Source organism: Somniosus microcephalus, chromosome 3 (genome assembly GCF_052327205.1).
Source record: "Somniosus microcephalus isolate GS21.2 chromosome 3, FLI_Smic_1.0, whole genome shotgun sequence".
NCBI lineage: Eukaryota > Metazoa > Chordata > Chondrichthyes > Squaliformes > Somniosidae > Somniosus > Somniosus microcephalus.
In genome coordinates this window covers 10,496,528-10,523,637 of record NC_140989.1, presented here as the reverse complement: position 1 = coordinate 10,523,637, position 27,110 = coordinate 10,496,528, and the positions used below count along the sequence as shown (strand labels likewise).

At 52.0% G+C, this 27,110-nt stretch overlaps 1 protein-coding gene across 2 annotated transcripts in view; it reads left to right on the top strand.

The window, feature by feature from the left end:
- Nucleotides 1-26,727, top strand: part of nme6 (NME/NM23 nucleoside diphosphate kinase 6) — a 41,979-nt gene extending 15,252 nt beyond the window's left edge. For both annotated transcript variants that reach the window (XM_085979112.1, XM_085979118.1), the window contains exons 3-6: nt 4,480-4,582; nt 19,256-19,295; nt 19,419-19,579; nt 23,009-26,727. In XM_085979112.1, the coding sequence (XP_085835238.1) occupies nt 4,480-4,582; nt 19,256-19,295; nt 19,419-19,579; nt 23,009-23,187 (483 nt within the window). In that variant the 3' untranslated portion in view covers nt 23,188-26,727. The remainder of the gene's footprint in view (nt 1-4,479; nt 4,583-19,255; nt 19,296-19,418; nt 19,580-23,008) is intronic.
- The last annotated feature ends 383 nt before the right edge of the window (nt 26,728-27,110 follow it).

Sequence of the window (27,110 nt, the reverse complement as noted above, 5' to 3'; positions counted from 1 at the left end):
GAAATCAGGAAGCACTTTTTCATAGAAAGGATAATGGAAATCTGAAACTCTTCTCCCCAAAAGGCTGGGGGTCAGTTGAGGTTTTCAAGACCGAGATTGATAGATTTTGTTCGGCAAGGGTATTAACATAGAAACATAGAAGATAGGAGCAGGAGTGGGCCATTCGGCCCCTCGAGCCTGTTCCGCCATTCAATGAGATCATGGCTGATCATCCACACTCAGTACCCTGTCCCTGCTTTCTCCCCATATCCCTTGATCATCTTCTTAGGCAGTCCCTCAGAACTGAGGATGACTTGCTTCCACATTAAAAATGAGTTCTCGGGTGACTGATGAGTCCAATGCGGGACCTACAGTCTCTGTCACAGGTGGGGCAGACGGTGGTTGAAGGGGCGAGTGGGTGGGGTGCTTGGGTTGATGTGCGCTCCTTCCGCTGTTTGCGCTTGGCTTCCGCTTGCTCCCGGCGAAGAGACTCGAGATGTTCGACGCCTTCCCGGATGCTTCCCCTCCACTTTGTGCGGTCCTGGGCCAGGGATCCCCAGGTGTCGGATGTTGCACTTTTTCAAGGAGCTTTGAGGGTGTCCTTGAAGCGTTTCCTCTGCCCACCTGGGGCTGTCTTGCCATGTCAGAGCTCCAAGTAGAGCGCTTGTTTCGGGAGTCTCGTATCGGGCATGTGGACGATGTGGCCCGTCCATCGGAGCTGATCGAGCGTGGTCAAAGCTTCAATGCTGGGGATGTTGGCCTGAGCGAGAACACTGATGTTGGTGCGCCTATCCTGCCAATGGATTTGCAGGATCTTGCGGAGGCAGCATTGGTGCTACCTCTCCAGTGCTTTGAGGTGCCTGCTGTACATGGTCCATGTCTCTGAGGCATACAGGAGGGCGGGTTTCACTTTTGCTCTGTAGACCATGAGCTTAGTGTTGGGTTTGAGGTCCTGGTCTTCAAACACTCTCTTCCTCAGGCGACCGAAGGCTGCATTGGCACACTGAAGGCGGTGTTGAACTTCATCAACGTCTGTCCTTGTTGACGGTAGGCTCCCGAGGTATGGAAAGTGGTCCACGTTGTCCAAGGCCTTGTCGTGGATTTTGATAATCGGGGGGCAGTACTGTGTGGCGGGGGCAAGTTGGTAGAGTACCTTTGTCTTACGGGTGTTTAGTGTAAGGCCCATGCTCTCTTACGCTTCGGTGAAGGTGTTGACGATGATTTAGAGTTCGGCCTCAGAGTGTGCGCAGACACAAGTGTCATCTGCATACTGTAATTCGATAACAGAGGATGGGATGACCTTGGATCTGGACTGGAGGCGACGGAGGTTGAACTGTTTCCCGTTTGTCCAGTAAATTAGCTCCACTCCAGCGGGGAGCTTACTGAGGGTGAGATGGAGCATTGCAGCCAGGAAGATCGAGAAGAGCGTTGGTGCGATGACACAGCCTTGCTTGAGCCCGGTCCGTACGTCATTTGGGTCTGTGGTGGATCCGTTGGTCAGGATCACGGCTTGCATGTTGTCATGAAGCAGGTGGAGGATGGTGACAAACTTTTGAGGGCAGCCGAATTTGAGGAGGACACTCCATAATCCCTCACGGTTGATGGTGTCGAACGCCTTTGTGATGTCAAAGAAGGCCATATGCAGCGGTTGGTGATGTTCCCTGCATTTCTCTTGTAATTGACGCGCGGTGAAGATCATGTCCATTGTGCCCCTTAGTGGGCGGAAGCCGCATTGCGACTCTGGGAGGAGCTCTTCAGCCACTGGGAGAAGGCGATTGAGGAGGATTCTTGCAATGACTTTCCCTGTTTCAGACAGCAGGGAGACTCCTCTGTAATTGCCGCAAGCGGACTTGTCACCTTTCTTGAAGATGGTCACGATTACGGCGTCTGAGATCCCCTGGCATTCTCTCCTCCTTCCAAATAAGAGAAATGAGTTAATGTATTCGAGCCAATAGTGCTTCTCTGGCATGTTTTAGTGCCTCGGCGGGGATTCCGTTTGCTCCTGAGGCCTTGTTGTTCCTCAGTTGTTGGATGGCCTTTTCAACCTCATGCCGGGCTGGGGTTGCGCTGAGGTGGTGGCGGGTAGCATGCTGCAGGATGGAGTTGAAAACACTCGCGTCGAAGACAGAGTCTCGGTTAAGGAGATCTTCGAAGTGCTCCTTCCAACGGGCACTGATTGCCTCTCTGTCCTTGATGAATACCTCTCTGTTCTTGGCCCACAGTGGGGTAGGACCTTGGGCCGTAGGTGGTCTTGACTGCGCTAAAGAATCCATGCACGTCGTGGTTGTCGGCTAGCTACTGGATCTCCTGCACTTTCTCCACCCACCATCTGTTCTTTAGGTCGCGACAGCGACGCACCGGAATACCGTACTGCTATCGTTGCTCGGGAGCTCAGACGTTTCGACATAGACATCGCCGCCCTACGTGAGAGCCGGCGGACAGGGGAAGGCCAGCTCAAGGAGCAAGGCGGTTGTTACACCTTCTGGAAAGGCAAACCTGAAGAAGAACGCCGCCTCCATGGAGTAGGCTTCGCCATAAAAAATGAGCTAGTTGAACGTCTCAGACTCCCCCTGTGGAATAAAGGAACGCCTCAGGACTCTACGGCTCACCCTAGCCCGGAACCAGTGCGCTACCGTCATCAGTGCGTACGCCCCAACACTGGAAACCACAGGGGAGATCAAAGAGGAATTCTACTCCAACCTCGAACAATCCCCGTCCCGAGTCCCAATGGGCGACAAGCTGATCCTCCTTGGCGACTTCAACGCCAGAGTTGGAAAGGACACAGACCTCTGGGGAGGTGTGAGTGGCAGAAAGGGGGTAGGGAAAGCCAACTCCAACGGTACCCTCCTGCTGACGAAATGCTTAGAACATGGCCTCGTCATAACCAACACCTTGTTCCATCAGAGAGACAAGTACAAGGTTTCATGGCAACACCCTCGCTCCAAGCACTGGCATCTGCTGGACTACGTCATCATCCGAGCGAGGGACGGCAAGGACGTCCGCATCACCCGCGCCATGACAGGAGCTGACGACTGCTGGACAGACCACCGCCTAATCCGCTCTGTCATCTCCATCAACATAGCCCCAAAACAGCGGAGGCAACAGAAGCAATGCCGCAGGAAAATCAACGCTGGAGCACTTGAACACCCTGCTAAGAGGGCCCTATTCAGCCTGCGTCTCACAACCAACCTGACGACTCCCAGTGATGCAGAGACACAGAGTGCCCACAGCGCCTGGTCTGCACTTAAGGTCTCCATAATCAGCACCTGTGAAGAGACGCTCGGTCACTCGACCAGGAAACACCAAGACTGGTTCGACGAGAACGACCAGGAGATCCAGGAGCTAATAAGCCGCAAGCGCAAGGCATTCCTGATCTGGAAACAGCAACAGAACTCAAGAGCAAGAAAGCAGCTCTACGGACGCCTGAAGGCCGAGGTCCAACAAAAAAACTTGCGACCTAAAGAACATTAAAGGATATGGAGCAAAGGCGGGTAGATGGAGTTGAGGTACAGATCACCCTTGATCTGATTGAATAGCGGAGCAGGCTGGAGGGGCTGAATGACCTCCTGTAAACTATGAAGAGGTGTGTGTGTGTGCAAAGTGCATGTCTGAATCTTGCAGGAACCTCAGTGAATTGGCCATTAGCTGCAGTACTGATGGGTTCCAGCTGGCAGCGCCGCTGAGCTATTACCACTGTTCTCAGCTTCGCCCCCAGCAGTAAGGAAGCGGCACTGCAGGTCACACTCGGTGTCTGCAGAAAGACCTGGCAATCGTGTTCGGCGTTTCTCTCTTCCACAGCCTTTTGGAGAGGGGAGTTCCAGATTTCCGCTACCCTTTGTGTGAAAAAGTGCTTCCTGATTTTACTCCTGAATGGCCTGGCTCTAATTTTTAAGATTATGTCCCCTTGTTCAGGATTCCCCCATCAGAGGAAATAGTTTCTCTCTCTTGACCATACCAAATCATCTTAAACACCTCGATCAGATCACCCCTCGATCATCCAACCTTTTAAAAAATGAAATGTGCCTTCAGGTTTCCCCCTGATGCGAGGATTTTGGCCATTTCTGAATCATTCCCGGGGTCTGCAGTGTTGTCCGAACGCTGGAGCTGCATTGAGCAGGGTGGCAGTGAACATGCTCCTGAACAAGCCGCCTCACCAGGTTCATCGTACAGAGTGTACCGGTCGGGTAGCTGAAGCCGGGACAGCTGTAGGCTGTTTGGAAGGGGGAGCTTGGCCAGGGTTGCTGTTCTCTGGCTGGGACCGCATTGTGTGTGGATGTTGGGTTTGGACTGGCTCAGCTGATTGGGACCGCCCCCCCCCCCCCCCCCCGTCCACCTGCCCCACCAACGCTCACTGCTGTCACGGCTCGCCCATGGAGAATGGTCAGGACGAAGGAGCAGCCCCGTGGGGCTGTGACCCCTAGGGTGGTCCGTGGGGCTGTAATCGCTCACTGTTCTAATGCCTGTAGCTCCATGCCACCTATTGCTGACTGTTGGTTGCAGGCTATCCATCAGAAGATACTGGACAACAACTTCATCATCCTGATGCACAAGTACTTAAAATGGGGTCAGGAAGAGTCTCGGAAGTTTTACGCAGAGCACTCAGGTATGGGTCCACCTTCCTGGGAATATTGGCAAGTGCGTTCAAATACTTCCTTTTGCTGCTGCTGAAAATTGAAACTACGGTGTACAGTTTGTAATTTAAAAGACAGACCTGCCTTTATATAGCGCCGTTCACAAACTCGTCCCACAGCGCTTTACAGCCAATGAAGTACTTTTTGAAGTGTAGTCACTGTTGTAATGTGGGAAACACAGCAGCCAATTTACGCACAGCAAGCTCCCAGAAACAGCAATGTGATAAAGACCAGATAATCTGTTTTAATGATGTGGGTTGAGGGATAAATATTGGCCCAGGACACTGGGGAGACTCCCCCGCTCTTCCAATCGTGGTCGTGGGATCTTTTACATCCACCTGAGAGAGCAGATGGGGTCTCGTTTTAAAGTCAGTACTGCCCCGCTGACAGTGCAGCACTCCCTCAGTACTGCCCCTTCGACAGTGCAGCGCTCCCTCAGTACTGCCCCTCCGACAGTGCAGCGCTCCCTCAGTACTGCCCCTCCGACAGTGCGGTGCTCCCTCAGTACTGCCCCTCCGACAGTGCAGCCCTCCCTCAGTACTGCCCATTCGACAGTGCAGCGCACCCTCAGTACTGCCGCTTCGACAGTGCAGCACTCCCTCAGTACGGCCCCTCCGACAGTTCAGCACTCCCTCAGTACTGCCCCTTCGACAGTGCAGCGCTCCCTCAGTACTGCCCCTCCGACAGTGCAGTGCTCCCTCGGCACAGCCCCTCCGACAGTGCAGCACTCCCTCAGTACTGGCCCTCCGGCAGTGCAGCACTCCCTCAATATGACCCCTCCGACAGTGCAGCACTCCCTCAATACGACCCCTCCGACAGTGCAGCGCTCCCTCAGTACTGCCCCTCCGACAGTGCAGCACTCCCTCAGTACTACCCCTCCAACAGTGCTGCGCTCCCTCAGTACCGCCTCTTCGACAGTGCAGTGCTCCCTCAGCACTGCCCCTCCGACAGTGCAGCGCTCCCTCAGCACAGCCCCTCCGACAGTGCAGCACTCCCTCAGTACTGCCCCTCCGACAGTGCAGCGCTCCCTCGGCACAGCCCCTCCGACAGTGCAGCACTCCCTCAGTACTGGCCCTCCGGCAGTGCAGCACTCCCTCAATACGACCCCTCCGACAGTGTGACACTCCCTCAGTACTGCCCCCCGACAGTGCAGCACTCCCTCAGTGAGGCCCCTCCGACAGTGCGACACTCCCTCAGTACTGCCCCTCCGACAGTGCAGCACTCCCTCAGTGAGGCCCCTCCGGCAGTGCGACGCTCCCTCAGTACTGCCCCTCCGACAGTGCAGCGCTCCCTCAGCACAGCCCCTCCGACAGTGCGACACTCCCTCAGTACTGCCCCTCCGACAGTGCAGCACTCCCTCAGTACTGCCCCTCCGACAGTGCGACGCTCCCTCAGTACTGCCCCTCCGACAGTGCGACGCTCCCTCAGTACTGCCCCTCCGACAGTGCGACGCTCCCTCAGTACTACCCCTCCGACGGTGCAGCGCTCCCTCAGTACTGCCCCTCCGACAGTGCAGCGCTCCCTCAGTACTGCCCCTCCGACAGTGCAGCACTCCCTCAGTACTGCCCCTCCGACAGTGCGACGCTCCCTCAGTACTACCCCTCCGACAGTGCGACGCTCCCTCAGTGCTGCCCCTCTGACAGCGCAGTGCTCCCTCTGCTGCACTCGAGTGTCAGCCTACATGCTCGAGTCCCTGGAGTGGAACGTTAACCCATGACCTTGTGATTCAGTGGGGAGAGTGCTGCCCACTGAGCCAAGGCTGACAGTATTGGGCCTGACTACAGTACCAGTGGGTCTTACTGCTGGGCGTAAAGATGAGAGTTCCTGCTGTTGAAACCTTTGATGTTTGCAGTTATTGGGCTGCCTTAAGACCAAGAATTGTTTTCTCTTGTTCCTGGAGGTCTTCCTGTACAAGGTCTCATCATTCCGCCCTCGTTGTTTGTTCCAGTTAGATGCCATTCTGTCCTCTTCAGCTGTACGGTATCATAGCGGTGATGTTATTGGACTCGTGATCCAGAGGCTGGGCTGACAATCTGGAGACATGAGTTTAAATCCCACCACGGCAGCTGGGGATTTTAAATTCAGTTAATTAAATAAATCTGGAATAAAAAACTAGTATCAGTAATGGTGGCCATGAAACTACCGGATTGTCATTAAAAAAATCTGGTTCACTAATGTCCTTTAGGGAAATAAATCTGTCATCCTTACCCGGTCTGACCGATATGTGACTCCAGACCCACAGCAGTGTGGTTAACCGCCCTCTGAAATGGCCCAGCAAGTCACTCAGTTGTAACGAAACCGCTCCAAAGAAGTATACTAAGAATACATGAAGGCGGCTCACCACCATCTTCTCGGGGGCAATTAGGGATGGGCAATAAATGCTGGCCTTGTCAGCGACGCCCACATCCTGAGAACAAATATATTAAAATAAACAGGTCCTGCCCTATGACATGCGTGATCACTGCCTGTAAGCCACTCCTACCGGGGCCAAGCCTTACCCCGGCTCCTCCTCGTGCAGTCTGTTCCTAAAGCCATCAGCCTCCCCTCTGTGCCGAATGGCCTCCTGTGCTGTATCATTCCATGATTCCATGAAAGCTAAAATAGTGGGATTGACACAGGAAGACCCGAATAGCAGAGGAGAGCAGATGGCCAGAACCTGTATCTTTGGCCAGACTTTATTTTTATTTGTTCCTGGGATGTGGGCGTCGCTGGCAAGGCCGGCATTTATTGCCCATCCCTAGTTGCCCTTGAGAAGGTGGTGGTGAGCCGCCTTCTTGAACCGCTGCAGTCCGTGTGGTGAAGGTGCTCCCACAGTGCTGTTAGGGAGGGAGCTCCAGGATTTTGACCCAGCGACGATGAAGGATCGGCCGGTATATTTCCAGGTCAGGATGGTATGTAACTTGGAGGGGAACATGGAGGTGGTGGTGTTCCCATGCGCCTGCTGCCCTTGTCCTTCCAGGTGGTAGAGGTGGCGGGTTTGGGAGGTGCTGCTAAAGAAGCCTTGGCGAGTTGCTGCAGTGCATCTTGTAGATGGTACACACTGCAGCCACGGTGGTGGAGGGAGTGAATATTTAAGGTGGTGGATGGAGTGCCAATCAAGCGGGCTGCTTTGTCCTGGATGGTGTCGAGCTTCTTGAATGTTGTTGGAGCTGCACTCATCCAGGCAAGTGGAGAGTATTCCATCACACTCCTTACTTGTGCCTTGTAGATGGTGGAAAGGCTTTAGGGAGTCAGGAGGTGAGACACTCGCTGCAGAATACCCAACCTCTGACCTGCTCTTGCAGCCACAATATTTATGTGGCTGGTCCAGTTAAGTTTCTGGTCAATGGTGACCCCCAGGATGTTGATGGTGGGGGATTCAGCGATGGTAATGCCGTTGAATGTCATGGGAGGTGGTTAGACTCTCGCTTGATGGAGATAGTCATTGCCTGGCACTTGTGTGAAGTGAATGTTACCTGCCACTTATCAGCCCAAGCCTGAATGTCATCCAGGTCTTGCTGCATTCGGACATGGACTGCTTCATTATCTGCGCAGTTGCAAATGGAGCTGAACACTGTGCAATCATCAGCGAACATCTTGGAAAGATGCACTTGGAAAACAGTGACCGGATCGGACAAAATCAGCATGGATTTACAAAAGGTAAATCGTGCTTGACTAATCTACTGGAATTTTTTGAGGATGTAACTGGTGAAATAGATAAGGGAGAACCAGTGGATGTGGTGTATTTGGACTTTCAAAAGGCTTTCGATAAGGTCCCACATAAGAGACTAGTGTGTAAAGTTAAGGCACATGAGATTGGGGGCAAGGTATTCACTTGGATAGAGAACTGGTTGGCAGACAGAAAGCAAAGAGTTGGAATAAATGGCTCTTTTTCCGAGTGGCAGGCAGTGACTAGTGGGGTACCGCAAGGATCGGTCCTTGGACCCCAGCTGTTCACAATATATATTAATGATCTGGACGAGGAACTAGATGTAATATCTCCAAGTTTGCAGACGACACAAAGCTGCGTGGGCGTGTGTGCTGTGAGGAGGATGCTGAGAAACTCCAGTATGATTTGGACAGGTTGGGTAATTGGGCAGAAGCATGGCAGATGCAATATAACGTGGATAAATGCGAGGTTATCCCCTTTGGTGTCAAAACAAGAAGGCAGATTATTATCTGAATGGCAATAGATTGGGAGAAGGGGAAGTGCAATGAGACCTGGGCGTCCTTGTGCACCAGTCGCTGAAGGTAAGCATGCAGGTGCAGCAGGCGGTTAAGAAGGCAAATGGTATGTTGGCCTTCATAGTGAGAGGGTTTGAGTACAGGAACAAGGATGTCTTGCTGCAGTTGTACAGGGCCTTGGTGAGACCGCACCTTGAGTATTGTGTGCAGTTTTGGTCACCTTATCTGAGGAAGGATGTTCTTGCCATGGAAGGAGTGCAGCGAAGATTCACCAGGCTGATGCCTGGGATGGCAGGAATGACGTATGAGGAGAGATTGGGTCAATTGGGCTTGTACTCGCTGGAGTTTAGAAGAATGAGAGGGGATCTCATTGAAACTTATAAAATTCTAACAGGATTAGACAGACTAGATGCAGGAAGGATGTTCCCGATGGTTGGGGAGTCCAGAACCAGGGGTCACAGTCTAAGGATAAGGGGTAAGCCATTTAGGACAGAAATTAGGAGGAATTTCTTCACCCAGAGAGCGATGAACCTGTGGAATTCTCTACCACAGAAGGCGGTGGAGGCCAATTCATTAAATATATTCAAGAAGGAGTTGGATATATTTCTTAAGGCTAAAGGGATCAAGGGATATGGGGAGAAAGCAGGGACAGGGTACTGAATTTGGATGATCAGCCATGATCGCATTGAATGGCGGAGCAGGCTCGAGGGGCCGAATGGCCTACTTCTGCTCCTATCTTCTATGTTTCTATGTTTCTATCCCCATTTCTGACCTTATGTTGGAGGGAAGTTCATTGATGAATCAGCTGAAGATGTTTGGGCCTAGGACACTGCCCTGAGGAACTCCTGCAGCGATGTCCTGGGGCTGTGATGATTGACCTTCAACCACCACAACCATCTTCCTTTGTGCTAGGTATGACTCCAGCCAGTGGAGAGTTTTCCCCCTGATTCCCATTGACTTCAGTTTTACTGGGGCTCCTTGATGCCACACTCGGTCAAATGCTGCCTTGATGTCAAGGGCAGTCACTCTCACAACCCCTCTGGAATTCAGCTCTTTTGTCCATGTTTGGACCAAGGCTGTAATGAGGTCTGGAGCCCAAACTGAGCATCGATGAGCAGGTTATTGGTGAGTAAGTGCCACTTGATAGCACTGTCGACGACACCTTCCATCACTAGGCTGATGGGGCGTTAATTGGCTGGATTGGATTTGTTCCATGGAGGCGGTGAGTGTCCGCGGGCCCGGGGGGGGGAGAGAGCGGGGGTCCGGGGGGAGCGGCCTCAGGCCCCGGCTCTCGCTGAGCCGCAGGTACCGGGGAGCGCGGGCTGTCGGAACCTAATCCCGGCCCGGCAGCTCAGCGACCCCCGTGTCCCCGCCCTGTCCTCATCCCCCCGCGATCCCTCTCTCCCCCCGATCCCCATCCCCCCTCTCTCCCCCCCGATCCCCCATCCCCCCTATCCCCCCCATCCCCCCTCTCCCGATCCCCCTCACTCCCCCCCCACCGATCCTCCCATCCCCCCTCTCTCCCCCCCCCCATCCCCCCTCTCTCCCCCCCCCATCCCCCCTCTCTCTCCCTCCGATCCCCCTCTCTCTCCCTCCGATCCCCCCTCCCGACCACCCCCCCCCCCCCCCCCCCCCCCCCATTGTTTAGCTGTTTCTGGAAGAGTTTCTCAGAGCGGGATGACGTGCTGTACATGGCAACTTTAATATATTATAGACTCAGGAGTGTTTCCCACAGTATATACATTTTGGAGAATGATACCAGGGCTTAGCAGGTTAAATTATGAGGACACGTCACATAGACTCAGCTTTCAATCCCTTGAGTACAGAAGATTAAGAGGTGATCTGATCGAGGTGTTTAAAATGATTAAAGGATTTGATATGGTAGATAGAGAGAAGCCATTTCCTCTGGTATGGGAAAGTCCAGAACAAGGGGGCATAACCTTAAAATTAGAGCCAGGCTGTTCAGGAGTGAAATCAGGAAGCACTTCTTCACACAAAGGGCAGTGGAAATCTGGAACTCTCTCCCCCAAAAGGCTGTGGATGCTGGGGTCAATTGGAGCTCTCAAGTCTGAGATCGATAGATTCTTGTTGGGTAAGGGTATCAAAGGTAGTAATCTCAGGATTGCTACCAGTGCCACGTGCTAGTCAGAGTAGAAATAGAAGGATATTTCAGATGAATACGTGGCTAGAGGAATGGTGCGAGGGGGAGGGATTCAAATTCCTGGGACATTGGAACCGGTTCTGGGGGATGTGGGACCAGTTCAAACCGGACGGTTTGCACCTGGGCAGGGCTGGAACCGATGTCCTAGGGGGAGTGTTTGCTAGTGCTCTGGGGGAGGGTTTAAACTAAAATGGCAGGGGGTTGGGAACCTGAGCAGGGAGACAGAGGAAAGGGAAACAAGGATAAAAGCAAAGAATCGGAAGGAGAAAAACAAAAGTGGCAGTCAGAGAAATCAACGGTTTAAATCAAACGTGGCCACAGTAAATAATAATTCTAATAGGTCTAAGAGCGTTAAAAAAACAAGCCTGAAGATTTGGCCTAGAAATTTGGTGGGCTGTGCCACCAGTTAGTGCCTAAAGAGGGCACTCAGTGGCTTTAACGCCACTGGCCGCGCCTCCCGCGATATTTAGCTGGGGCGCTAATGGCGGCGTTAACCTGTTGCGCTGCGCCGCCTCCGATGATGTCATCAGTGTGCGCAGCGCCCCGCTGATGCACTATCAACAACACCAAAGACTACGAGTTGAACTTATACGAAGTAGGCTTTTATTGACTAAGAACTGGAGCATGCCTCTGCTAGTGGATCCATCCTAAGAGCTCCCGGGGGAAGGGTGGTGAGTCACCTTTATACCCGGGCTTAGGGGTGGAGCCAGGGGCTGAGACATGCCTGGACTTGTACAGAGTTAACAGTGGTTTACCACACAGACATGTACAGGGTTAACAGTGGTTTATCACACCCGCTACTGCCCCGATCTCGATATTTGGCAGCGACCGCCTCTGTAGCGCCGTTTGCAAATGGCGCCCGGTTCACGGGGCCTTCCTGTGGCGGCAGTGACGCAAATTAAGGTGGAGGTGCGGGGTGGCTGTTTTTTCTGGCGGCCGCCTGCCAGCACCTCCGTCCCCGGCCTCCTGATCGCCCCCCGCGGCATTGCCGGCTGTTTTCCGAGAGCCCGGCACTTCTCCTCGGTGCTGGGCTCTTTTGCCGGCACTCGCGATCTCCGATCGCGCTGGTGCAGGCCCCTCCCTCTTAAGAATGGGAGGAAGGCCTGCAGTACCGCAGCGCGCCGTGCCGCAGCGTGGCACGTTGCGCTGCGATATTCAGTTTCAGCGCCCTAAGAGGGACGCGGAGCGCCTCGAGCCTCGCCCCGTGTCCCTCTTGGGGCGCTCAAGCTGAATTTCCGGCGGTCGCTACTGCTCCAAACGCTGCGCTAAATCCGGCGCCCAGGCGAGCTTGGCGCCCCGTTTGCGGCTCCACCCAATTTCTCCCCCTTTGTGTCTTAATGCGAGGAGCATTCGTAATAAGGTGGATGAATGGGCTGCGCAAATAGAGGTAAACGAATATGATTTGGTTGGGATTACGGAAACGTGGCTCAAGGATGGCCAAGGCTGGGAACTCAACATCCAGGGGTATTCGATATTCAGGAAAGATAGGCAAAAAGGAAAGGGAGGTGGGGTAGCATTACTGGTTAAAGAAGGGATTAACACAATTGTAATGAAGGATATTAGCTCTGATGATGTGGAATCTGTATGGGTAGAATTGAGGAATACTAAGGGGAAAAAAACGTTAGTGGGAGTGGTATATAGACCTCCAAACAGTAAGGCGGAGGTTGGGGATGGCATTAAAAGGGAAATTAAAGAAACGTGCAATAGGGCACAGCAGTCATCATGGGTGACTTTAATCTACATATAGATTGGGCCAACCAAATTAGTAACAATACTGTGGAGGAGGAATTCCTGGAGTGTTTACGGGATGGTTTCCTGGACCAATATGTCGAGGAACCAACCAGAGATCAGGCCATCTTAGACTGGGTATTATGTAACGAGAAAGGATTAATTAGCAATCTTGTTGTACGAGGCCCCTTGGGTCGGAGCGATCATAATATGATCGAATTCTTCATTAAGATGGAGAATGAAGTAGTTGACTCAGAGACTAGAGTCCTCAATTTAAATAAAGGAAACTACGATGGTCTGAGGAGTGAGTTGGGTAGGATTGATTGGGGAATGTCACTCAAAGGGTTGACGGTGGATAGGCAATGGAGACATTCAAAGACCGAATGGATGAACTACAGAATTTGTTCATCCCAGTTTGGCATAAAAATAAAACGAAAAAGGTGACTCAACCGTGGCTAACAAGGGAAATTAGGGATAGCATAAGATCCAAGGAGAGGACATATAAATTGGCCAGAAAAAGCAATAATCCTGAGGATTGGGAGCAGTTTAGGATTCAACAAAGGAGGACAAAGGGATTAATTAAGAAAGGGAAAATAGAATATGAGAGTAAGCTTGCAGGGAACATAAAAACTGACTGTAAAAGCTTTTATAGCTATGTGAAGAGAAAAAGATTGGTGAAGTCAAGCGTAGGTCCCTTGCAGTCAGAATCAGGGGAATTTATAATGGGGAACAAAGAAATGGCAGACCAACTAAATACATATTTCGGTTCTGTCTTCACAAAGGAGGACACAAATAACCTCCCAGAGATGCCGGGGAACATAGGGTCTGGTGAAAGGGAGGAACTGAAAGAAATCAGTATTTGTAGGGAAATGGTGTTAGGAAAATTGATGGGACTGAAGGCCGATAAATCCCCAGGGCCTGATAATCTACATCCTAGGGTACTTAAGGAAGTGGCCCTAGAAATAGTAGATGCATTGCTGGTCATCTTCCAGAACTCGATAGACTCTGGAACAGTACCCATGGATTGGAGGGTAGCTAATATTACCCCACTGTTCAAAAAAGGTGGTAGAGAAAAAGTGGGGAATTATAGACCAGTAAGCCTGACATCAGTAGTGGGGAAAATGCTAGAGTCCATTATAAAAGATATAATAGCAGAGCAGTTGGAAAACAGTGACAGGATCGGACAAAGTCAACATGGATTTACAAAAGGTAAATCGTGCTTCACTAATCTACTGGAATTTTTTGAGGATGTAACTGGTAAAATAGATAAGGGAGAACCAGTGGATGTAGTGTATTTGGACTTTCAGAAGGCTTTCGATAAGGTCCCGCATAAGAGATTAGCGTGCAAAATTTAGGCACATGGGATTGGGGGCAAGGTATTGACTTGGATAGAGAACTGGTTGGCGGACAGAAAGCAAAGAGTTGGAATAGACGGGTCGTTTTCTGAGTGGCAGGCAGCGACTCGTGGGGTACCGCAAGGATCGGTCCTAGGACCTCAGCTGTTCACAATATATATTAATGATCTGGACGAGGGAATTGGATGTAATATCTCCAAATTTGCAGACGACACAAAGCTGGGTGGGAGGGTATGCTGTGAGAAGGATGTCGTGAAACTCCAGTACGATTTGGACAGGTTGGGTGATTGGGCAGAAACATGGCAAATGCACTATAATGTGGATAAATGTGAGGTTATCCACTTTGGTGGCAAAAACAGGAAGGCAGATTATTATTTGAATGGCAATAGATTGGGAGAAGGGGAAGTGCAAAGAGACCTGGGTGTTCTTGTGCACCAGTGCAGCAGGCGGTTAAGAAGGCAAATGGTATGTTGGCCTTCGTAGCAAGAGGTTTTGAGTACAGGAACAAGGATGTCTTGCTGCAGTTGTACAGGGCCTTGGTGAGACTGCACCTTGAGTATTGTGTGCAGTTTTGGTCGCCTTATCTGAGGAAGGATGTTCTTGCCATGGAGGTAGTGCAGCGAAGATTCACCAGGCTGATACCTGGGATGGCAGGAATGACGTATGAGGAGAGATTGTGTCGATTGGGCTTATACTCACTGGAGTTTAGAAGATTGAGAGGGGATCTCATCGAAACCTATAAAATTCTGTCAGGCCTGGACAGACTTGATGCAGGAAGGATGTTTCCGATGGCCGGGGAGTCCAGAACCAGGGGTCATAGTCTAAGGATAAGGGATAAGCCATTTAGGACTGAAATGAGGAGGAATTTCTTCACCCAGAGAGTGGTGAACCTGTGGAATTCTCTGCCACAGAGGGTGGTGGAGGCCAGTTCATTAAATATATTCAAGAAGGAGTTGGATATATTTCTTAAGGCTAAAGGGATCAAGGGATACGGGGAGAAGGCAGGGACAGTGTACTGAATTTGGATGATCAGCCATGATCTCATTGAATGGCAGAGCAGGCTCGAAGGGCCGACTGGCCTACTCCTGCTCCTATCTTCTATGTCCTGCTTTTTGTGGACAGGACATACCTGGGCACTTTTTCACATTGTTGGGTAAATGCCAGTGTTGTGGCTGTACTGGAACACCTTGGCTAGAGGCGCGGCTTGTTCTGGAGCACATGTCTTCAGCACGACAGCCGGGATGTTGTCGGGGCCTATAGCCTTTGCTGTATTCAGTGCGCTCAGCCATTTCTTGATAGCACGTGGAGTGAATCGAATTGGCTGAAGATGGTGGGGACCTCAGGAGGAGGTTAATATAGATCATCCACTCGGCACTTCTGGCTGAAGATGGTTGCAAATGCTTCAGCCATGTCTTTTGCACTCACGTGCTGGGCTCCACCATCATTGAGGATGTGGATATTCATGGAGCCTCCTGCACCTGTTAGTTGTTAGTTGTTTAATGGTCCACCACCATTCACGACTGGATGTGGCAGGACTGCAGAGCTTTGATCTGATCCGTTGATTGTGGGATCGCTTAGCCCTGTCTATAGCATCCTAGGGTCTTGAGAGACGTAGCGGTAGGGATTGTGAATGCATTAGTGGTAATTTTCCAAAACTCCCTGGATTCAGGAAAGGTCCCAGCAGATTGGAAAACTGCTAATGTAACGCCCTTATTTAAAAAGGGAAGTAGACAAAAGGCTGGAAACTATAGACCAGTTAGCCTAACATCTGTGGTTGGTAAAATGTTGGAGTCCATTATTAAGGAAGCAGTAACAGGACATTTGGATAAGCATAATTTAATCGGACAGAGTCAGCATGGTTTTATGAAAGTGAAGTCATATTTGACAAATTTGCTCGAATTCTTTGAGGACGTAACAAACAGGGTGGATAAAGGGGAACCAGTGGATGTGGTGTATTTGGACTTCCAAAAAGCATTTGACAAGGTGCCACACAAAAGATTACTGCACAAGATAAAAAATCACGGGATTGGGGGTAATATACTGGCATGGGTGGAAGATTGGCTATCTAACAGAAAACAGAGAGTTGGGATAAATGGTTCATTTTCGGGTTGGCAATCAGTAACTAGTGGTGTTCCGCAGGGGTCAGTGCTGGGACCCCAACTCTTTACAATCTATATTAACGATTTGGAGGAAGGGACCAAGTGCAATGTATCCAAGTTTGCCGACGATACAAAGATGGGAGGGAAAACAGTGAGTGAGGAGGACATAAAAAACCTGCAAAAGGACATAGACAGGCTAAGTGAGTGGGCAGAAATTTGGCAGATGGAATATAATGTTGGAAAGTGTGAGGTTATGCACTTTGGCAGAAAAAATCAAAGAGCAAGTTATCTAAATGGAGAGAAATTGCAAAGTGCTACAGTACAAAGGGATCTGGGGGTCCTGGTGCATGAAACACAGAAGGTTAGTATGCAGGTACAGCAGGTGATCAGGAAGGCCAATGGAATCTTGGCTTTTATTGCAAGGGGGATGGAGTATAAAAGCAGGGAAGTCTTGCTGCAGTTATACAGGGTACTGGTGAGGCCACACCTGGAATACTGCGTACAGTTTTGGTTTCCATATTTAAGAAAAGATATACTTGCTCTCGAGGTGGTTCAGAGAAGGTTCACTCGGTTGATTCCGGAGATGAGGGGGTTGACTTATGAGGAAAGGTTGAGTAGGTTGGGCCTCTACTCATTGGAATTCAGAAGAATGAGAGGCGATCTTATCGAAACATATAAGATTGTGAGGGGGCTTGATCGGGTGGATGCGGGGAGGATGTTTCCACTGATGGGTGAGACTAGAACTAGGGGGCATAATCTTAGAATAAGGGGCTGCCCTTTCAAAACTGAGATGAGGAGAAACTTCTTCACTCAGAGGGTAGTAAATCTATGGAATTTGCTACCTCAGAGAGCTGTGGAAGCTGCGACATTAAATAAATTTAAAACGGAGATAGACAGTTTCCTAGCTGATAAGGGAATTCGGGGTTACGGGGAGCAGGCAGGGAAGTGGACGTGAGTCTAGGTTCGGATCAGCCATGATCCTATTGAATGGCGGAGCAGGCCCGAGGGGCCGTATGGCCAACTCCTGCTCCAACTTCTTATGTTCTTATGTATAGCATGCTGCTTCCACTGTTTAGCATGCATGTAGTCCTGTGTTGCAGCTTCCCCAGGTTGGCACCTCATTTTTAGGTATGCCTGGTGCTGCTCCTGGCATGCTCCTCTACACTCCTTATTGAAGCAGGGTTGGTCCACTGGTAGAGTGAGGGATATGCTGGGCCATGAGGTCACAGATTGTGGTGGAATACAATTCTGCTGCTGCTGATGGCCCACAGCACTTCATGGATGCCCAGTTTTGAGCTGCTAGATCTGTTCTGAATCAATCCCATTTAGCACGATGGTAGTGCCACACAACACAATGGAGGGTGTCCTCACTCTGAAGATGGGACTTCGTCTCCACAAGGACAGTGCGGTGGTCACTGCTACCAATGCTGTCATGGACAGATGCATCTGCAACAGGTAGATTGGTGAGGACGATGTCAAGTGGGTTTTTCCCTTGCGTTGGTTCTCTCGCCACCTGCCACAGGCCCAGTCTGGCCGTTATGTCCCTCAGGACTCGGCCAGCTCGGTCAGTGGTGGTGCTACCGAGCCACTCTTGGTGATGGACATTGAAGTCCTCCACCCAGAGTACATTCTGTGCCCTTGCTACTCTCAGTGCTTCTTCCAAGTGGTGTTCAACATGGAGGAGTACTGATTCCTCAGCTGAGGGAGGGCGGTAGGTGGTAATCAGCAGGAGGTTTCCTTGCCCATGCTTGACCTGAAGTCATGAGACTTCATGGGGTCTGGAGTCAATGTTGAGGACTCCCAGGGCCCCCCCTTCCTGAGTGTATACCACTGTGCCGCCACCCCTGGTGGGTCTGTCCTGCCAGTGGGTCAGGACATACCCAGGGATGGTGATGGAGGAGTTTGGGACATTGGCTGAAAGGTATGATTCTGTGAGTGTGACTATGTCAGGCTGTTGCATGACTAGTCTGTGGGACAGCTCTCCCAATTTTGGCACAAGTCCCCAAATGTTAATGAGGACTTTGCAGGGTCGACTGGGCTGGGTGTGCCGGTGCTGAGGTCGATGCCGGGGAGGAAGCGCTGCACTGTCGGAGGTGCAGTACTGAGGGAGCGACGCACTGCCGGAGGGGCAGTACTGAGGGAGTGCCGCACTGTCGGAGGGGCAGTACTGAGGGAGCACTGCACTGTCGGAGGGGCAGTACTGAGGGAGCGACGCACTGTCGGAGGGGCAGTACTGAGGGAGTGCCGCACTGTCGGAGGGGTGGTACTGAGGGAGCGCTGCACTGTCAGGGGCAGTACTGAGGGAGCGACGCACTGTCGGAGGGGTGGTACTGAGGGAGCGACGCATTGTCGGAGGGGCTGCACTGTCGGTGGGGCAGTACTGAGCGAGCGACTCACTGTCGGAGGGGCTGCACTGAGGGAGGGGCAGTATTGAGCGAGCGACGCACTGTCGGAGGGGCTGCACTGAGGGAGGGGCAGTATTGAGGGAGCGACGCACTGTCGGAGGGGCTGCACTGTCGGAGGGGCAGTACTGAGGGAGCGATGTACTGTCGGAGGGGCTGCACTGTCGGAAGGACAGTACTGAGGGAGCGACGCACTGTCGGAGGGGCTGCACTGTCGGAAGGACAGTACTGAGGGAGCGACGCACTGTCGGAGGGGCTGCACTGAGGGAGCGACGCACTGTCAGAGGGGCTGCACTGAGGGAGTGACGCACTGTCGGAGGGGCGGTACTGAGGGAGCGACGCACTGTCGGAGGGGTGGTACTGAGGGAGCGACGCACTGTCGGAGGGGCTGCACTGTCGGAAGGACAGTACTGAGGGAGCGATGCACTGTCGGAGGGGCTGCACTGTCGGAAGGACAGTACTGAGGGAGCGATGCACTGTCGGGAGGGGCTGCACTGTCGGAAGGACAGTACTGAGGGAGCGACGCACTGTCGGAGGGGCGGTACTGAGGGAGCGACGCACTGTCGGAGGGGTGGTACTGAGGGAGCGATGCACTGTCGGGAGGGGCTGCACTGAGGGAGTGACGCACTGTCGGAGGGGCTGCACAAGCCCCCGTTCAGGTGGATGGACTACACTTGTTTATTGGTCTATTTTCTTCATTCGTGTAAGTGTCTTTTTCTGATTTGTATATTTACAGGCAGATTCTTCTATCAGCGAGTGGTGGAGTTCATGGCCAGGTGGGTTTTACTGTGACTCACACAGGTCCAGATTTCTGGCGGTTACCCCTCCCCCTTTGCCCAGGTGTTGGCGGAGTTACCTTTCCTTTAACCTCGCTGTTTCACCTCTTCTCTGTTTGGCAGTGGACCCATGAGAGCGTACATCCTGGCTCACGAGGACGCTATCTCGCACTGGCGCCACCTGATGGGGCCCACCAGGGTGTTCCGCGCGCGCTACACCGCTCCGCAATCGATCCGTGGTGACTATGGGCTGACGGACACCAGGAACACCACACATGGTTCAGGTGAGGAGACCCGGACGCAGGCTCCGTTCAAAGACCCCTTTACAGGGACTAACAGGGAACCGTCACTGGAGAGATTGGTAACCTTCTTCCTTTATCTCTGCCCAATCTCTCTCTCATTTCTCTTCAGTTTCCATTGTTAATCTGCTTCAATTTATACCTGTCCTTACTGTATTGAAGGGTACCTCAAACAGAGACAGCTTTAGTCTAATGTCCCATCACTTACTTCCACCACTGCAGTATCGCCTGTCACTAGCCTCACTCCCTCACGCCGTCACTGAGTTACTCCTACAATAACACCAGCCAATACCGGCCGCACCCAGCACAGTCAGGCGAACATTTCAGGTGTAGAACTCTTCATCCGATCTCTGGCCAGGTCCAGGAACTCCTCCGGGCTGGGCTCCGATGACGCTTTATCTAATAATATCGGCGCATTAATGCAGGAGGATGGTTTAGATATTTCTGAAGACGCCCTGCCCTGAATGACAGAGATGCTGAGGCTCCGACTCCTTGTGTTGTGAGACCACTTGGTGTGGGAGGAGTGCAGCCAGTTTAGCGGAGTTGATCGTTACTGAGGGAGCTCTCCCTGGGCTCAGCAACAACAACTTGCATTTATATAGCGCCTTTAACGTAGTGAAATGTCCCAAGGCGCTTCACAGGAGCGATTATCAAACAAAATTTGACACCAAGTCACATAAGGACTATTCAGACAAGTGACCAAAAGCTTGGTCAAAGAGGTAGGTTTTAAGGAGCGTCTTAAAGGAGGAGAGAGAGGTAGAGAGGCGGAGAGGTTTAGGGAGGGAATTCCAGAGCTTTAGGGCCTTGGCAGCTGAAGGCACGGCCGCCAATGGTGGAGTGATTAAAATCAGGGATGCTCAAGAGGCCAGAATTGGAGGAGTGATCTCGGAGGGTTGTAGGGCTGGAGGAGATTACAGAGGTGAGGCCATGGAGGGATATGAAAACAAGGATGAGAATTTTAAAATCAAGGCGTTGCTTAACCGGGAGCCAAAGTAGGTCAGCGAGCAGGGGTGGACGGGACTTGGAGCGAGTGCTGCGAAACTGCCAGGACTAACATAAGAACAGAAGAAATAGGAGCAGGAGTAGGCCAATCGGCCCCTCGAGCCTGCTCCACCATTCAATAAGATCATGGCTGATCTGATCCTAACCTCAAATCTTCTATCACTGTGCATCCACCCGAACCCATGTGATCTCCCGGGAGAGGCGAAAAACCAGATAAAGACCCAATGGCCAATTTGGGAGAAAAAAATCTGGGAAATTCCTCTCCGACCAATCTAGGCGATCGAAATTCTTCCAGGAGATCACTCTGTCCCTATATTTTCTACAGTACTTACCTTCTGTAAAGGCGATCTCCACCCCAGCCAGGAACAGGAATAAAACCATCTCCTGAAATCTAACACAGAATTAGAACACAGTAGGAGCAGAACCAGGCTACACGGCCCCTGGGCCGACTCCACTACCCACAGGGCCACGACCATTCCGAACCTAGACTCATGTCCAGTTTCCTGCCCGCTCCCCGTAACCCTTAATTCCCTTTACTTCTAGGAAACTATCTATTTCTGTTTTAAATTTATTTAATGATGTAGCTTCCACAGCTTTCTGGGGCAGCAAATTCCACAAACCTACCACCCTCTGAGTGAAGAAGTTTCTCATCATCTCAGTTTTGAAAGAGCAGCCCCTTATTTTAAGATTATGCCCCCTAGTTCTAGTTTCACCCATCATTGGGAACATCCTCACCGCATCCACCCGATCAAGCCCCTTCACAATCTTATATGTTTCAATAAGATCGCCTCTCTAGGAGTGAGTGCTGCTAAACTGCCTGCACTCGGCCCTCCCTGTACCACCATGAAGTGCCCTGAGCCACCGACGAGCACAGATCCTATTGATGGCCTGGGTTCAGTGTGATCATTGAGCCTAGTCAAGTTGTCCACATTGGTTCAGTAATAGCTGTGCTTCGCCCCTCGTGAATCTGTGTCCTGTTTCTCCCCCTCCCTGTTCCTGAATAGTTTTATTAGAAGCTTTGGGCTGTGCTTGCTCAAGACATGAGGAGCTCCCTTCAGCCCACACTGACTGCTACACCAGGGCTCTGCTGTCTGCTAATAGCCTGCGCACTCCACCTTGAACCAAGCAGCCTCGGTTTGACCCTGTGATCTTCACTTATAGAATAGCACAGCACAGAAGGAGGCCATTCAGCTCGGAGTCCGTGCCGGCTCTTTCGAAGACCTATCCAGTCAGTCTCACTCCCCCGCTCTTTCCCCATATCCCTGCAATTTTCTCCTTCAAGTATTTATCCAATTCCCTTTTGAAGGCTGCTATTGAATCTGCCTCCACCGCCCTATCAGGCAGCGCATTCCAAATCCCAAACACTCGCTGCGTAAAAAGGTTTTCCTCCTGTCACCTCTGGTTCTTTTGCCAATCACCTTAAATCTGTGCCCTCTGGTTATCGACCCTTCAGCCATTGGAAACAGTTTCTCTTTATTTACTCTATCTAAACCCCGTCATGATTTTAAACACCTCTAACAATCCTCCTCTCAACCTTCTCTGCTCCAAGGAGAACAACCCCAGCTTCTCCAGTCTATCCACGTATACCATCCCTGGAACCATTCTCGTCAATCTCTTCTGCACCCTCTCCAAAGCCTTCACATCCTTCCGAAAGTGTGGTGCCCAGACTTGGACCCAATGCTCCAGCTGGGGTCGAACTAGTGTTTTATATAGTTTTAGCGTTACTTCCTAACTTTTATGCTCTATTTAGAAAGCCCAGGACCCTATGTGCTTTATTAACTGTGTTAACCTGTCCTGCCACCTTCAAAGATTTGTGCACAAACACCCCCAGGTCTCTGTGTTCATGCACTCCCTTCAAAATTGTACCATTTAGTGTGTGTGCTCTTTCCTCATTCTGCTTACCAAAATGGATCACCTCACACTTTTCTGCATTGAATTTCATCTGCCGTGTGTCCGCTCATTCCGTCAGCCTGCCTGTGTCTTCGTGAAGTCTATCACTATCTTCCTCACTGATTACTACACTTCCAAGTTTTGTGTCATCTGCAAATTTTAAAATTGTGCCCCTTAGTTGAAATAAGTTTATTTGGATATATACTAAAATTTGCAGGGCTCTGGGGAAAGAGGAAGCGTGTGGGACTAATTGGAGAGCTCTTTCAAAGAGCCGGCACAGGCACGATGGGCCGAATGGCCTCCTTCTGGGCTGTAAGATTCTGTGAAATTCAAATTATTTAACTGTATCGAGTTTTGGTTTTATAAATGGAGGTGGAAAAATCAGGTTCACAGAACCCTCTCTAACCCTGAACCCTCTTTGAATGAGCAAGTTCAGTACAGGAGTCCACTGTGAGATCTGAGTGTTTTGAAATGCCGCTCTCTGCTCCGTTCTGATACGTGTTTCTTGTTTTTCACTTTCAGACTCGCCAGAATCGGCAGCGAAGGAAATCTCCTTCTTCTTTCCTGAGTTCAAGGAGCAACAGTGGATCAGCACGGAGGAGATGTCCTATCGCCTGGGGCAATACTTCTACCACCCAGAGAAGCAAGTGCACCTGCTCAGGACACACCAAACACAATCCAGCTGTGGTCGAGGGCACTGACCGCAGGCCAGGGTCGGGGGTCGAGGGCACTGACTGCAGGCCAGGGTCGGGGGTTGAGGGCACTGACCGCAGGCCAGGGTCGGGGGTTGAGGGCACTGACCGCAGGCCAGGGTCTGGGGCACTGACCGCAGGCCAGGGTCGGGGGTCGAGGGCACTGACCGCAGGCCAGGGTCGGGGGTTGAGGGCACTGACCGCAGGCCAGGGTCGGGGGTTGAGGGCACTGACCGCAGGCCAGGGTCGGGGGCACTGACCGCAGGCCAGGGTCGGGGGTCGAGGGCACTGAACGCAGGCCAGGGTCGGGGGCGAGGGCACTGACCGCAGGCCGGGGTCGAGGGCACTGACCGCAGGCCGGGGTCGAGGGCACTGACCGCAGGCCGGGGTCGAGGGCACTGACCGCAGGCCGGGGTCGAGGGCACTGACCGCAGGCCGGGGTCGAGGGCACTGACCGCAGGCCGGGGTCGAGGGCACTGACCGCAGGCCGGGGCTCGAGGGCACTGACCGCAGGCCGGGGGTCGAGGGCGCTGACCGCAGGCCGGGGCTCGAGGGCGCTGACCGCAGGCTGGGGCTCGAGGGCGCTGACCGCAGGCCGGGGTCGAGACCGCAGGCCGGGGCTCGAGGGCGCTGACCGCAGGCCAGGATCGAGGGCTCTGACTGCAGGCGAGGGTCGAGGGCGCTGTCTGCAGGCCGGGGTCGAGTGTCAAGGGCACTGACCGCAGGCCGGGGTCCCGGGTCGAGGGCACTGACCGCAGGCTGGGGTCGAGTGTCGAGGGCACTGACTGCAGGCTGGGGTCGAGGGCACTGTCCGCAGGCCGGGGTCGAGTGTCGAGGGCACTGACCGCGGGCCGGGGTCCCGGGTCGAGGGCACTGACCGCAGGCTGGGGTCGAGTGTCGAGGGCACTGACCGCAGGCCGGGGTCCCGGGTCGAGGGCGCTGTCCGCAGGCCGGGGTCAAGTGTCGAGGGCACTGACTGCAGGCTGGGGTCCCGGGTCGAGGGCACTGACCGCAGGCTGGGGTCGAGTGTCGAGGGCACTGACCGCAGGCCGGGGTCGAGGGCACTGTCCGCAGGCCGGGGTCGAGGGTCGAGGGCACTGACCGCAGGCCGGGGTCGAGGGTCGAGGGCACTGACCGCAGGTGGTTCAGTTCTGTTTGATGCTCATTGAGTTGAAACAAGCGGGACCAGAATTTCTGTGGATGCTCGCAGCTTGTGCGGGTCTCCCTGACTCAGTAGCGAGTGTATAAACAGCCCGAGGACAGTAAAGGCCTCACTCCATTGTGGAACTCCAGCCGCTCATAACCCAGTCCCGGCTCCGTAGAATAATACGCCGTCAGACAGCGGCGTTTATAAATGGTCTTCATTGACAGAAGGAAGGAATTTTATTCCTTGCGCTTTGAAACTCTGGACCGTTCCTCGTCTCCCAGATCGGAAACTCGGACCATTCCCTGCCTCCCAGACTCGATGCTCCTGCAGTCTGACTCACTCACTGTGATCATTCTCTTTTTTAGTATCTAATGGTCAAATAAACGTGTGTATATTTTTATCAAATAATAGTGAGTTCACGGCTACACGCTCACTCACAGGCGCCTCGCTCTATTTCTGTTGTTGCCAAGGAGCTAATTCCAGGTTTTATGCCATTTGTTTTCCGGAGGCGTTGAGTAAGATTTTCCCTGAACCTGCTCTTCTCCCCGCAGGGGCAGGATTCCACAGTCCATCGCCTTCCCCCCATTCCCCGCACCTCCTCTAAAGGGTCTTTGTGGCAGGACAGGAATCCCAGTTAAAGCCACTCCTGGTCCCACACGATTTCTGTACACGCAAACATGCTTCTAGCACCGGGCCCTGGGTCCCGGGCACTGTACACACTTAACCCCAATTCGCCCCCCGCACACGCAGTTACTCGCTCTCGCACGCTCACACTCACATGCAATCACTTACTCTCGAACACGCTCACACTCGCACGCAATCACTCACTCTTGCATGCACTCGCACTCGCATGCACTCACTTTCGCACTCACCCGTGCGCGCTCGCACACATTCTTCCAACGGGTGATTGTTTAGCGAACCCAGGTTTATTTTTCCCCTGTCCCTAACCCAGGGAACAATAGGAGTTTATAGCACAGAAGGAGGCCATTCAGCCCATTGTATCTGCTGCAGCGATCCCAAACCAATCCCACTGCTGCATCTTCCTCTGCTTCAAGCGTTTGCTATCGAACCAATGCATTGAGACCATGTGTAGCTGGCCTATTGCCACAGTGCTGCGACCAGCTAACAGCACAGATTGATCACGGGGTCTCTCTGGTCTGTTTAGCTCACCTGCTCCCGGAATTAGCGGTAGGGAATAACGGTGAACGAACAGCCTCGCTGTTATTATCCCTTTGAAACTGACCGCAACTTCAGGATGTAGCGCGTGCGCATCTGAACACGGGAATCCTAAAATCGCGGTCAGTCATTCACTGCTCCGACACTGGCTGTGCTGTGGACCCCACTCCCTCCCCAATAGCCAGCAATCAGTGAATCTGATCAAAACTTGGGCTTTCCCGCGGTAATATCGCTGTTAAATACCCCATTAAAAGTTAGACCTTGTTGGATTAGGTGTAGCTGGGGTTTTAACAGTGTGTTGACTGCTAAACATAGAAACATAGAAGATAGGAGCAGGAGTAGGCCATTCGGCCTTTCGAGCCTGCTCCGCCATTCGATGAGATCATGGCTGATCATCCAAATTCAGTAACCTGTCCCTGCCTTCTCCCCATATCTCTTGATCCCTTCAGCCTTAAGAAATATATCTAACTCTTTCTTGAATATATTTAATGAACTGGCCTCCACCGCCCTCTGTGGTAGAGAATTCCACAGGTTCACCACTCTCTGGGTGAAGAAATTCCTCCTCACCTCAGTCCTAAATGGCCTACCCCCCATCCCTAGACCATGACCCCTGGTTCTGGACTCCCCAGCCATCCGAAACATCCTTCCTGCATCTAGTCTGTCCAGGCCTGACAGAATTTTATAGGTTTCGATGAGATCCCCTCTCAATCCTCTAAACACCAGTGAGTATAAGCCCAATCGACACAATCCTCATACGTCATTCCTGCCATCCCAGGTATCAGCCTGGTGAATCTTCGCTGCACTCCTTCCATGGCAAGAACGTCCTTCCTCAGGTAAGGCGACCAAAACTGCACACAATACTCAAGGTCTCACCAAGGCCCTGTACAGCTGTAGCAAGACATCCTTGTTCCTGTATTCGAACCCTCTTGCTACGAAGGCCAACATACCATTTGCCTTCTTAACCGCCTGCTGCACCTGCATGCTTACCTTCAGCGACTGGTGCACAAGGACACCCAGGTCTCTTTGCACTTCCCCTTCTCCCAATCTATTGCCATTCAGATAATAATCTGCCTTCCTGTTTTTGCCACCAAAGTGGATAACCTCACATTTATTCACAAAGGTTATGGTCCTCAAAACTAATTTTAATTTTGTGGAGTGACAAATTTATCCATTTTAATGAAAAATACAATTTTTAAGAAACTTAAAAAAAAAAATCTTTTATATTATTTAAGTTTATTCATATTTATTTCATGTTTACCTTTTCCCCTATGTGAGAGCCCCAATCTTTGTTTTGCTCTCTAACATTTTTTAAAGTCTGAACAAAAGCAGCTTCTTCACTTCCTGCAATAAAAGCAAAATATTGCGGATGCTGGAAATCTGAAATAAAAACAGAAAATGCTGGAAATACTCAGCAGTTCAGGCAGCGTCTGTGGAGAGAGAAACAGAGTTAACGTTTCAGGTCGATGACCCTTCGTCAGAACTGGAAAAAGTTGGAGATGGAACAGGTTTTTAAGCAAATGCAGGGGCAGGGAAAGGGGGGAGGGGAGGAAAGAACAAAAGGGAAGGTCTGTGATAGGATGGAAGGCAGGAGAGAGTAAGAGGCAAAAGG